At 45.1% G+C, this 13520-nt stretch overlaps 1 protein-coding gene across 9 annotated transcripts in view; it reads left to right on the forward strand.

The window, feature by feature from the left end:
• The window catches only part of STAU2 (staufen double-stranded RNA binding protein 2), a 281072-nt gene that overhangs the window by 11248 nt on the left and 256304 nt on the right, over nucleotides 1–13520 (forward strand). For 6 of the 9 annotated variants that reach the window (XM_055125674.1, XM_055125670.1, XM_055125669.1 and 3 more), the window contains exon 2: nucleotides 2095–2155. The exons of 1 other annotated variant lie outside the window; for it this stretch is intronic. In XM_055125674.1, coding sequence (XP_054981649.1) covers nucleotides 2138–2155 — 18 coding nt within the window. In that variant the 5' untranslated portion in view covers nucleotides 2095–2137. Of the gene's footprint in view, nucleotides 1–2094; nucleotides 2156–6719; nucleotides 6775–13520 lie in introns of all 9 variants that reach the window. 2 more of the 9 variants (XM_055125671.1, XM_055125672.1) reach the window with 1 other exon arrangement.

Raw genomic sequence — 13520 nt, forward strand, 5'->3', positions numbered from 1 at the left:
ATGACCCAGTGTCCCCCCCCACCTCCAAATAAACATCAAGACAATCTTTGCCATAGTTTTTTTTGCCATCACTACACCCGGTGATGCTCAGGGCTTAACGTATGACCCATATTTTGCCATCTTTAATTGACCTCATTTTGTCATTTTGAAAAGTAGTAATCGAATGTGTACATGAGGTCCTATGTGTATTTATGTTATAGAACTATATATAGACTTAACACGTATATGTACCCATATGTTTTGTATGCATGCACATGTATCTATACATAAGTATAGGAGATTCACTACATGAAAAGAAAGACAGTTGAGGGACAGAGGTCAGGACCAGAGGAAGATGAACTTAAAACAATGACATGTATCAAGATAGTGTATATATATATTTACATATATATATATATGTGTGTGTGTGTGTGTGTGTTTGAGTGGAGCTATACCCAGTGCCAGGGACCAAGGATGAAGGCAGATACCTTCATCCCTGTATATCTCTCTGGCTCAGGAGAGTAAATGTTTTTTGCAAAATTCTAGGTATTAATGAGTTTGTTGTGATTTTCCTTTTTTTGTCATAGGAGCTACTTGGGGGCCACCAGGACCCTACCTAGCTGTGTTCAGAGGTCTGTAAGCCTCAGGTGATGGATTGTAGCGAGTCCCATATGCAAGGGCTGTACTCTGCTACTTGAGCGTCATCCAAACCCTGGCCGGCTACTTTTATAATGAAGATGATAAAACCACAAACACAGAAAAAAAAATCCAGTTATTTAGGGAGTTGGGACTGTGGTTCAGTGGTCAGCCCGATGCCTCACACTCGCCCTGGGTTTGGTCCCAGTACTGCAAAAATGCAACCAGATAATCCATCTCTGTGTTACTACTAGGATCTCTGCTTTACCACGGAAGAATACCAGATGTGTCACATCATCTTTAGGCTAAATTATTATTATTATTATTATTATTATTATTTTTTTTTTTTTTGCTTTTTTGGGTCACACCCAGCGATGCACAGGGGTCACTCCTGGCTCATGCACTCAGGAATTACTCCTGGCGGTGCTCGGGGGACCATATGGGATGCTGGGATTCGAACCCGGGTCGGCCGCGTGCAAGGCAAACGCCCTACCCGCTGTGCTATCACTCCAGCCCCCTAAATTATTTTTTTTATGGTTTTGGGGCCACACCAGGCAATGCTCAGGGGCAACTCTTAGCTTTGCACTCAGGGACCACATGGGATGCTGTGGATTGAACCTGGGATGGCTGTGTCCAAGCCAAGGAAGTCAATCTGCTATACTATCTTTTGGGCCCCTTGATGTTTTTAAATGGGGAATGGAGTCAAAACCAGCTGCTTAAAACCTTACTAGAGCAAGGGAAATATGTACTAAATTTTAATTTGAAACATTTACATTTTTTTTAATAGCTTTAATTTTGCTGGAATGTCTTAGAACTCTAAAACACGAAGAAACTCAGTTGAGGTCTTCTCTATTTAGCTGCTAGGCACATGCAGTTATTTAAATTTGACACTGAAAAAATAATTTTATTTTCATTAGCCACATTCAAGCACTCAGGTAGTCTCAGCTACCCAGTGACTGCCTGATTGAACAGTGCAGATAGAGTACATGTTTATTGTAGGATAACATAGCCTCTGATAGTTTAGGTTTATTGGGTTACTCCCGTTACAATGCTCCCATTCCTCTGTGTTTATTTGTAGCTTCTTTCTTAGTGTTCTGTTGACTTATATTGTTTTTTTTTTTTCCTTGAGTCCAGGCTATGTTATCCTACAGTTTATCATTACAGAAAAGCTTTCCTGGTATAGATCAGCTCCATTTTATTTTTGTTTTGGATCAGTGTGTGTTTATTTACTTTTATTCTTTTTGTTTGGGGCCACACCCAGCGTTGCTCAGGGGTTACTCTTGGCTCTGCACCCTGGGATCACTCCTAGCTTGAGGGACCGTATGGGGCGTCTGGGACTGAACGGGGGCTGGCTGTGTGCAAGGCAAGCACCCACCCGCTGTTCTGTCACTCTGGCCCCCGGATCAGTGTCTGTTTAGAGTGCTGTTCTTTGAGATCATCAACTAAATTAAGCTTTGTTTCTCCATTTTCATTTTCTAGTTTTTGGAGCCCTGAGGGATATAGCAGTCAATATTGTCTTAACATGCTTCAAATAAATCAGGTGAGTTTGTATTAAGGCATATCATATTTATATGGTGCTTGAGTTATAAATTGTTGTTCAGTGCTTCATGTAACAGTAATCTGACCTCCACTTTATAGAGCTTATGTGTGCTACATGCTTATTAAAGCAGAGATTGCACAGGCAGGTTGTTTTAGGATTATAATGATATTCCTGAAAATTGATAACTTCTGAGTTCACAGAGCAGTTTTGTCTTTTTTGTTTGCTTGTTTTTGGACCATACCAAGTGATGCTCAGGGGTTCCTCCTGGCTCTACACTCAGGAATTACTTCTGGTGTTGCTTGGGGACCATATGGGATGCTGGGGATTGAACCTGGGTTGGCCGCATGCAAAGCAGGTTCATTACCCGCTATACTATCCTCTGGCCCACCTTTTTTATTTTTAAAATATTTTTTATAGGCAGTACATCGCTAAAAATATTATCAAAATAGCCAAAATTGTAATGAAACAATATTTTTTTCAGTAGTTGATCTTTTTTAAATGGCATTTTCATTCTCCTCTTTTATAACTATGTGCAGATAAAAAGGCAACAAATCATAGAGAGTAATATGTATATATATTTCGGAGAGCCTGGCAAGCTACCGAAAGTATCCCTCCCGCACGGGCAGAGTCTGGCAAGTCACCTGTGGAGTATTCGATATAACAAAAACAGTAACAATAGATCTCATTCCCTTGACCCTGAAAGAGCCTCCAATAGTTGGGAATGACGAGTAAGGAGAGGCTGTTAAAATCTCAGGGCTAGGAGGAATAAAGACGTTACTGGTGCCCGCTTGAGTAAATTGACGAACAATGGGATGACAGTGACAGGCAGTGCATCAAGGACTTATTGATATATTCAGAATATTTGCAATTACAAAATAGCTTATAAGTGGCAGTTCTGCAAACTCAAAGCTTTTCTAGTGACATTTTCTTGTAAAGTAGTCATATCAGTGTTAACAAAAAGTTCTAGGGCACAGGAAAAGTCTTGAAGTGTTCTTCTAAATAAACTAGCATATAATGCCTTAGACATAATGAAAGAATTTTTTTTTTTGTTTTTTTGGTTTTGGGGTCACATCTGGCAAAGCTCAGGGGTTCCTCTGGGCTCTGCACTCCGGGATTACTCCTGGATGTGCTCCGGGATCATGTGGGATGCCAGGGATCAATCCCGGGTCAGCTGCATGCAAGGCAAGTGCCCTTACTCTCTGCATTATTGCTCTGGGCCAGAAATATTTTTCTGAATTCTTGGCATTTCTCCAAGAACCGTCTATGCTTCACCTTCCCTTTTCACAATAAAAATGGCATTGTATCATAATTAAAATACTACAAATAATTTTATTTCTTTTGATTGCAAACCATGAAAGATGTAATTAATTTCATCTCCCAGCCCTCCCCACACCCCTAGCCTAAGAAATTCCAGCTTGCTTTGCATCACAGACCTCCTCAAGGCCTTGTTTGCTCTGTGGTATCTCTCTGGGTTAGACTCTTCTGACTCTTAGTCAGGTACCTGTTACTGACTCAGTGACTTCACTTGAATGTCTTGATACATCTTAGACTTAATCTGAGCCCAGGATATAATTTAAATGCTTTCATCAAAGCTTGGGCAAAGTGGTTTGGCTGTGGCCCCTTGTTCAACCCACAGCTGCCTGGGGCTGCTGAGCCATAGCACAGCGGATATGGCGTTTACCTTGCATGCGGCCGACCCGGGTTTGATTCCCAGCATCCCATATTGTCCCCTGAGCACCACCAGGGGTAATTCATGAGTGCAAAGCCAGGAGTAACCCCTGTGCATCGCCAGGTGTGACCCGAAAAGAAAAGAAAAGAAAACCCAAACCACCCCCACAGCTGCCTGTGCCTCATTCCTTCCTTGCGCTGTGCTCTTGGCTTAGGGCCTAGGGTTGCTCTCATAGGTTCCCATTCTTTCCCCTACTTACCTCCTGATATTAGCAGTTAACGCTCAAGTATATGTTTGTTTAACAGCTATCTCCCTCACTAGACTATACGCTCCATGAAGACAGTGCCTTTGCTTCTTTACTCTTACGTTTCCAATTCTAGAATAGTTTGGTTGTGTGTGCATGTGTTTACTGAATGTAGATGACTGGTGTTAGAGCTGCCACCACAGCCAGGGGATCTCTGTTCTTTACAGTAGCCAGAGAATTGTATTGTTGGTCTGGTATTATGTGACCATTAACATAAACTCTCTCTTAATGCTGAGTTGGACTATGATTTTCTCCTTGTACTAGGGATTTTTTTTTTTTTTTTTGCCACACCCGGTGGGACTCGGGTAACTCCTGGCTCTATGCTCAGGGATCACTCTTGGCGGGCACAGGAGACCTTATGGGGTCCCAGACACTGAACCTAGGTCCGCCGTGTGCAAGGCAAACACCTTACCTACTCTAGTAGCGCTTGGGCCCCTAGAAATATATATATATATATATTTTTTTTTTGTGCAAAAGAATATAGTACTTTCATCAAAGGTGCTACTCATGTAGGCGAAAATAAAGAAATCATAAAGCTCTTCCTGTAATTAGTGCTTCCTGTACCTCCACAGTTGCTGTCAGATCCCATTGGGTGCATTGGTGGAGCTTTATTAGACAAGCCTTACAAGCTGCGTAGGTATGAAGTTTCTACTAAATGACTGACTGGATACCTGCCATTAATTATATGGGTGCAATTAGCATAATTAGGTCTGTGCTCTGCTGTAGACAGATGGAAATGATCATTCATTTTATGTCAGTCAACACCATTGAAAACGATGGTTTATGGTGAGTAAAACGATGGATCAACCCTAATGAGGATTTACTAGTGATGTTACTGGTCATGTTGAATCTGGCATAGCCAACCGTTCCTAGGTAACATCCATGGCCGCCAGCCGTTTCCTGCAGTTCCACTCCAAATGCACACAGGACCTGAAGGTGGATGTGCGTTGCCTATGGCAGATGTGTGTTTAGAGACTACTTTACGGGCCTTATGTTTTTCATGTAATGTTTTTCCAACCAAATCTCCAAATCTGAGGGGGAAAGTTAATGTAATTTGGAAAAATAAAAATTGTAGAAAACACACTTTCTCCAGGTACAAGTTGCAGTGACTTCTTAAGTTTCTTCCTTTCTTTTGTTGTTTTTGTGTTTTGGGCCGCGCCTGGTAGTGCTCAGGGCCCAGCGGGCCCGTGGGCGGTCAGGACTGAGGCCAGGCTGGCCCTGTGCAAGGCAGGTGCCTTACCTTCTGTACTGCTGCTCCAACCCCTGCATTTTTTTTAACTTCGGAGTGATTTTTATGATTTTGTTGTCATTTATTTTCTGGTTACACCTGGCAATGTGTAGGGGGTACGAGGTTCAGTGCCTAGGGGGCCCATACAGACTTGGAATTGAACCCAGGCCTCCTGCTTGCGGAGCATTTGTTCAGCCTGCTGAGCTGTTTTTCCAGCCCCACTTTTTATTTTTAATCTTTATGGTGACTGCTTTTCTATTAATGTGCAGGCTCTCAAGATAGAAGTGAACTGGCATGAGAGGTGGTTGTAGCTGGCATGCAACATGAAGCAATGAGATTTGGCTAATTTTCCAGTCCTGTCTTGTAGAATTGTAAGCTGCATTTTTATTTGGGAGATCTTTGCTTTCTTAAAAGGCCTGAATAGGGACTGGAGCAGTAGTATAGTGGGTAGGGTGCTTGCCTTGCACGCAGACGACTCCGGTTCAATTCCTGGCATCCCATATGGTCCCCCCGCTCAGGAGAAATTCCTGAGTGCCGAGCAAGGAGTAAGCCCTGAGCATCCCTGGGTGTGGCCCCGAAGTGAAACCAAACCAAACAGCAACCAACAGAGAGCTCTGAAGGTGGACCTGGGAGAGCATCAGTGCCAGGGCACAAGCATTCACCAGGACCAGGGCGGAAACCCTGCCCGCAGGGGCTCTCCCGGGAGACCCCCACGCACCAGCCCTTCTACTTCCAGGCATACAGGACCCCAGACAGCTTCACGTCTTCAGCCTAAAGGAGTGGGTTTCTCACCCCAAGCCTCTGAGCACTGCTTGGGGAGCTTCCCCCCCCAAAGAAATAGCCTGAATAGTATTCTTCCCCCCCCCCCCCCATGTGGAGAACATTTTATTTTTATTTTATTTTTTTTTACCTTTTTAATTGAATCACTGTGAGATAGACCCTTACAAAACTGTTCCTGATTGGATTTCAGTCTACAGTGTTCCAACACCCATCCCTCCACCAGTGAACATTTCCCAGCACCCGTGTTCCCAGGTTCCCTCCCATCACCCCACCCCTGTGGTTTGCTATATTGATTGAATAGTATTAATTCTTCTATGTGTATTCCTAGAACTAATTAAAATCTAGGTTATTGGACTGGATACTAAGTTAGTTGGCTATTTTGTTTAATGGTGATTCTGCCTGGCAGCAGTATTTAGGCATTGCTTTCTGTTTTGTTAGGATAATGGTGCTTGTCTTAATTGGGGTCCGCATGTTTACTTTTATCTTTTAAGATTGTGTGCTGTATGCATGTATACTCATTATAGAAATACTCGGTGCATAGATAAGAAGGAAAACATCATAAATAATTTCACTTCTTTTGCAGACATAATCACTGCTTACATTTGGGGGTCTATACTTCTAGATTTTTTTCTGTGCAGGTATGTTTTTATGTGAATGTTATTTAAAAATCTAGGATTACATATAATATATAATATTCTGCTGTGATTTAACAATAATCCATGGTTTGGAAGTACTATAATTTATTTAATCAAACCCTTATTGTTAGACCGATTTTGTTACCAGTAACACCACGGTATTTCCTTGTTACACACATCTGTGTTCCTTTGCCTCTTACTTTCATGTAAGTAATTATTAGGATTGGAAATACTGGTCAAAGGGATACATGGACTTTAAAAATAGTTTGATGCACAAATAGTAAAAACAGAAAATTATGTCTACTAGAAATTTATGAGACTATATTTTATTACTTCACAGATTTTTAGTCTTTGCCAATCTGTCTGACAAAAAGTGGTATTTTTAATTTGCATTTTTATTATTTGCCTATATTTCTTATTCTCATGTCTTGCTTTTTTGTGAATTGCTTTTCTGTGTCCACTGGTGTCCATATTTTATTTGTAAATAAAATTCTTTGGATTATGCCCCTTTGAGAATTTTCTGTGGAGATATTCATAATCATTACTTTGTATGTTGTCATTCATCCTTCATTAAGTAACAAGTGAAAATCCTAGTTGAGGGTCGTGGAGTTTAGGTGGCAGTTGGGTATACCTGAATATTCGGGAACCTTCTGATGACTGATGAAAAAGCTGCCCGGGAAAGGAAGGTCACTTTGACATTGACCTGTAATAAATATGAATGAAGAATGTATGTGTGCTGTGTGACCGTCTTTTAAACTAAGTGGCTGAAGTGGGGCAAAGCTTTTGGGGTTCCTTGTGAAGGAGAACTTGGCAGGGGCGAAAGAGGCAGCACGAGAGCCCCTCAGTTGGCAGAGGTGGAGGGAGCCTGGGGGTCCTTTTCCATAGTCCTTTGAGCACATGGAAGCTAAGAGGAAGCGCAGAGTCCAGGCGGAACGTGGATTGGGAGGACAGGCAAGACGAGGCTGAGTTTTATTTCCAGAGGAATGAGGACACCTTACAGGACGGCAGGGGGCTGGGTGTGATGTGAAAAGCGAAGACGGGTTCAGATGGGCTGGGAAGTGTGAACTCGGGCGAAGATCATTCGGAAATGCAGACTCTGGGGCCCGAGATAGACTGTGGAGTTAGAGCCCTTGCCCGGGTTTGAGCCCCCTTGGTCCCCCCGAGCCCTTAGGAGTCATCCCCGAGGGCAGAGCCGGAGTCGGCCCTGAGCAGTTCCAGCAGCAACAACAAACCCAACTCCCCACGCCTCCCTAACACTCCTCCCCCAAACAAGAAATACAGATGTAAGGGCTCGAGACAGTCCAGGGGATCAGGACTTACATTGGCCCCTTCCAGGACCCCTCGTATGGCCTTGAGCACTGTAGGAGCGATCCCTGAGCACAGAGCGAGGAGTGATCCCCGGGCACCAGGTGTGGTCTAAAACTTCCCCTGCCTGCCAGAAACACAAAGCCAGACCCGGAGCTCATGGGATAGTGTTGCGAAGAGTGATTGGGCGAGCCGGAGTGGGCTTCCTGCGCTCCTCCCGGCGGCCGCCGGAGTGTGGAGGAGGATGGGGAAGGAGGCCCTGCTGGCGCGGAGAGCCCTCGGGCAAGGCTTAACGCACTCTGCCCCAGGTTGTCTTCTCTTTCTTGCCTGGGGCACCGGAATTCTTTTTTTTTTTTCCTCTTAAAAGCTTCTGCTGTTTAATATTAGTTATATTTTCTCTGGGCTCGAGCAACAGCATAGCTGGTAGGGCATTTGCCTTGCACACGGCTATCCTGGGTTCGATTCCTCCATCCCTCTTGGAGAGCCCGGCAAGCTACTGAGAGTATCCCGCCCGCACACCAGACACTGGCAAGCTCCCCGAGGCATACTGGATATGCCAAAAACAGTAACCGCAAGTCTCACAATGGCGATGTTACTGTTGCCCGCTCGAGCAAATTGATGAACAACGGGATGACAGTGCTGCAGTGTCATCTCTCAGTCTGACTGTGGCGTAGAAAGGTAGATCTCTGCATTTTGAAGCTGCAGGATTACTATCTTTCCAGTGGAGAAATAGTAGAAGAAGATAGATTGGAAAAACCTCAAGAGGGGCTGGAGCCATGGCACAGTGGGTAGGGCGTTTGCCTTGCACACAGCCAACCCGGGTTCGATTCCCAGCATCCCATACGGTCCCCTGAGCACCGCCTGGAGTAATCTCTGAGTGCATGAGCCAGGAGTAACCCATGTGCATTGCTGGGTGTGACTCAAAAAGCAAAAACAAACGAAAAAAACAACAGCAAAAAAGAAAAACCTCAAGAATAGTAAGGCATGGTCCTCCAAATTAAAAAGTATAAGGAGGTTAATTAAATAAATTAATTAAAATGTATAATAAGTTAAAAAGTATAAGGAGATTAAAATATGTAAGAATGACTTTTTTGGGGGGGAGGGGTCACAAATGATGGTGCTTAAGGGCTCTTCCTGGACTGGTACAGTGGTGCTTTGGAGGTCACCCCTCTTGGGGCTCAGGAGGCAGATGTGGTGACTGAAACCCCGTCTCCTGCCTGTAACTGCTCCTCCATCCCTTCTAGCTATCCCTTCAGGCCAAGACTCTTGACTTTTTCCGTACTGGCATAACAGGATTTGTCTTTTGAGTATTCAGCTTCCAGGATGGCCCCGAGGGTCCTCTGCCCCCTGGCATTTGCACTGCTTGTATTATTTTTACACGCTCTTTGGTGGCCTATAGACTTTGGGAGAAATGATGGATTATTTCCAAGGATGGGTTAAAAGGTAACTGTGACTTTTCCCTTTTCCTCCTTTTGTGCCTCTTTGCCCTTCTTTCCCTGATCTGACGGGACGCTTACTCTGAGCGTGTTGAGCTGCCCTGTCGGGGCCAGCTCTGCGGAGAGGCCCCCGTGAGGAATGGAGGCCTCCTGCCAGTTGGCAACGAGGCCTGCAGCCGGCAGTGTGCGATGAACCATCTTGGAAGCAAATGTCCAGCTGTTGTCACACTTCCAGTTCCAGACCGTTGGCCTACTGACATCCTGACCACAGCCCCAGGAGAGATGCTGAACCAGAGCTGCCCGGCCAAGCTGCCCTCTGACCGCCCCTCCTCAGAAACCAGGAAGGGCAGGGGGACACATGCTTGGCTTTTAAGCTGCTAAGTTGGGGATTTTCTGTCATGCAGCCGTGACATCCCCTTTCTCTTTAAACAACTTGAGGAGATGCAGGTACCTAGCAGAGATGTTTGCACACGGGCTGAAAGCAGACTGATCCCTGCGAGGGTGGGATTTTGTATCACACTTGTTCATCAGTTGTTCAAGGACAACAGCACAGACAGCAGGGACCAAAAAGAGAGCTCACTTTTGTCGAGATAAAGGGACAGAGCTGGCTGGGGAAGGGGCGGGGCTCAGAGCTGTAGGGTGGAGTACGAGAGAGCACGGAGCTCAGAGCACATTGGAAGAAAGTGGTGCTTAACGTGGGTGCATGCTGAGGTCTGTACTGCATTCCGGAGTCTTTGGTTGATGACTGGTCTGTGGACGCATGACAGGGTGTGTTCAGAGCAAGGGAAAGAATTACCGGAAAGCAGCAAGAAAACAGTTTCCGGAGCTCACACAAGACTGGGACTGGCTCACAGAGCTGCTGTCAGCGAGAGTAGAATCCTTGTGGCACATGGGGCGGGGAAGTGTTCTCCGGAGGCTCTCTGTGGTCCCAAGTTTCTTTATTGCACCAGATCAAAGTCCAACAGCATTTAGTGCAGCAGTTCTCAGCCAGGGGCATATGGCCCCTTACTAGGCCCCCAGGATATTCCAGATATCCCACAGGTGACAGTTGCACTAATTGGGGGCCATGATAGGAAACGAGGGGCACGGCCAGTTGGAGAGAAGGGCTGCCGGGGAGACATGGGTGGGGGGGGGCACGTTTGAGTCAAGGTTGAGAAGCACTGATCTAGAGGAATGAAGACCATCCTGGGTTCCAGAAACCGATAATGTAAAACTTGCATCGTTTGTCATTGAATAGAAAAATTAAGAAACTCACCTTGGTTGTGGCATAGGAAGAATATATAGACAGATCAGTAAGGAAATTAAAGGAGATTCAAAACACTGTAAACCAGGCCCTGACAGATGTAAAAAATACCCAGCAGCACCACAGAACACACATTCTTTTCAGGTGCATAGGAAGCGTTCTTTGAGATACGGACTGTGTTAGGCCATGAAACAATTCTCAATACCTTTAAAATATTGATCACGATCACGAAATCCCGTTGATTATCGATTTCTCGAGCGGGCTCAGTAACGTCTCCATTCGTCCTATCTCTGAGATTTTAGAAGCCTCTCTCCACTCGGCCTTCCCAACGGTGCCGATGATGTCGCACTGGAGGCTCTTTCAGGGTCAAGGGAATGAGATCCAGCTTGTTCCTGGCTTTGGCATATGAATACACCATGGGAAGCTTGCAAGGCTGTCCCATGTGGGCAGGGAACTCTCAGTAGCTTGCTACTTTCTCCCTGAGGGAGAATATTGATATTAGAGAAAATCTCTACTTTGATCGCAGTGGCCTGGAGCTATAAATCAGTAGTAGAAATGTTGAAAAACCCACACATATGTGGACTAAAAAGTTCCTTGTGTGTGTGTGCGTGCCTGTGTGTGTCCCTGCACTCTGCTTCTGCACCACAGTCCTAGACAAAAGACATGCTTGTACTCAAATAGCCAACCAGGTCTAATGAATAACCAGGTCAAAGGCAGAATCATAAGGGAAATTAGAAAATAACTGGAGGCATAAACGGACAAGTTCCTGGAAACAAATATGAGCGGAAGGATTCAGTAAGAAGTGCAAAGTCTGAACAGGATCTATTGCAAGTGTGAGTTCACAAAGTAAACCGCGGGGGTCTGCTGCGACACGCGTGTGCGTGCATTCGGTGGCCCCGAGCTGCCTCCCCACTTCCCCAGCTCCCCAGGGCTCCCCAGCCCAGAGACAGAGAGATGGGGAGATGGGGACCACAGCCTGAGGGTGAAAATGGCCCCTTTAATGCAGAGTTGCTAGCATACTTATAGAACATCTGAAGGGCGGGTGAGGTAAGCATAGGTGTGATTGGTCATTTACATAGAGATAAACGTTTGGCAGAGGAAATTCTCTTGGGGAGATCAGCTCAAGATACTCTGGGGGCTGGAGCAGGTAGGATGTTTGCCTTGCACACAGCCAACCCGGGTTGATTCCCGGCATCCCATATGGTCTCCTGAGCACCGCCAGGAGTAATTCCTGAGTGCAGAGCCAGGAGTAACCCCTGTGCATCGCCAGGTGTGACCCAAAAAGAAAAAAAAAAGAAGATACTCTGTCTCCCAGGAACATCTACACTGCTTTTATCTTTCCCTCTAGTTGTGTAAGTTATCAGTACTTGCAGTTGTTTGGATAAACACAGTAAGGGCCAAAGATCCCAACACTTAGTTCTCTGGGCTGAGAGCAAGCAAGGCTTTTAACACTTAATTGTTTGGGCTCTGAGAGCAAGCAAGGCTTTTAACACTTAATTGTCTGGGCTCTGAGAGCAAGCAAGGCTTTTAACACTTAATTCTTTAGGCTCTGAGAGCAAGCAAGGCTTTTACCGTAAGTCCCAGACTAAGTCCTCAGGACAGTTCAGCTTGTCCTTCCACATGGGGGTCCTGTCTCTTAGATTGTTATAGCTTGCATCAAGATCATGCATTTACGCTTTCTAGAATGTCCCATTTCGATGCCAGGTAGCTTTGCCATTCGCCCTGGGTCCATCCTAGTCCCACGGCGGGACCTCTCTTTTGGGGTGTTAGGAACTACAGCAACTGAAGCCTGAGTTGAGTAATTATGGCCAGGTAATTATGCCAGGAGCAGATATGTTTCAGAGTGAATCAACTCCCAAATATTAGGAGCATAGCCTTAATGGTCTTTCTGTGTTTAACCAAAGAACACTGCTCTGTAGTAAAATAGAAAAAGGCTACAGGGGAAATAGAAAGGCAGGTACAAATATACAGCACTTCAAATACAAAGCAGTACAAATACAAGTTCAGAATTACCAGAAAGTTCTGGCTTACAAGTAATCAAGACTGGCTTGGGGAGTTGAGACAATGAGTGGTAAAATACAAGGGAAAGGTTAAATATAAACTTGAACTAAGTTAGGAATTCTAGCAAGAGCATGATAAACTTCTCTGGAAGGAAAAAAGGGGCCAGTTCACTGATGAAGCCTAACACAAAGGAAAGGTGGAGGTAGACTGTAACCAAATTAGGGAAGTTAGCAAGGGCATGGTAAGCTTCTCTGGGAGGAGGAAAGGGGCAATTCACCAGTGAAGAAAACACTTATCCAACAGCAAGTAAATAGACTGAATCAGTACTTAAAATCCCAAACCCCAGGGCTGGAGAGATAGCCTAGGGGTTAAGGCACATGCCTTGCATGTTGCATCCTCTGTCCCACAGGGGCCTTGAGCCCTGCCAGGTGCAGCCTTGAAGGGCCCTAGGCACTGCCACGTCCTTGGGCCTCTTTGGCCAAGAATTTCTGGGAGGCTCATTTCACCTCCCTCATACCTCCCTCATATCCCCCCCCCAAAAAAAAACAAAACACACAAGCTCAAAACCTCACCCCAGTAAAGGGTTTTACTGGGGAATTCTACCAAATATTTGAAGAATGAATCCAATCCTTATCTTCCACAATATAGGAGAGAGAATATTCCCTGACTCATTCTAACAGTTTTTTTTTTTTTTTTTAGTGTAGGAGTACTGATATTTATTCAGCCATTGACTAAGCTGATTGAAGTGGGCGTAACATTACTTT

The sequence above is a fragment of the Sorex araneus genome, chromosome 2 (genome assembly GCF_027595985.1).
Source record: "Sorex araneus isolate mSorAra2 chromosome 2, mSorAra2.pri, whole genome shotgun sequence".
Classification (NCBI taxonomy): domain Eukaryota; kingdom Metazoa; phylum Chordata; class Mammalia; order Eulipotyphla; family Soricidae; genus Sorex; species Sorex araneus.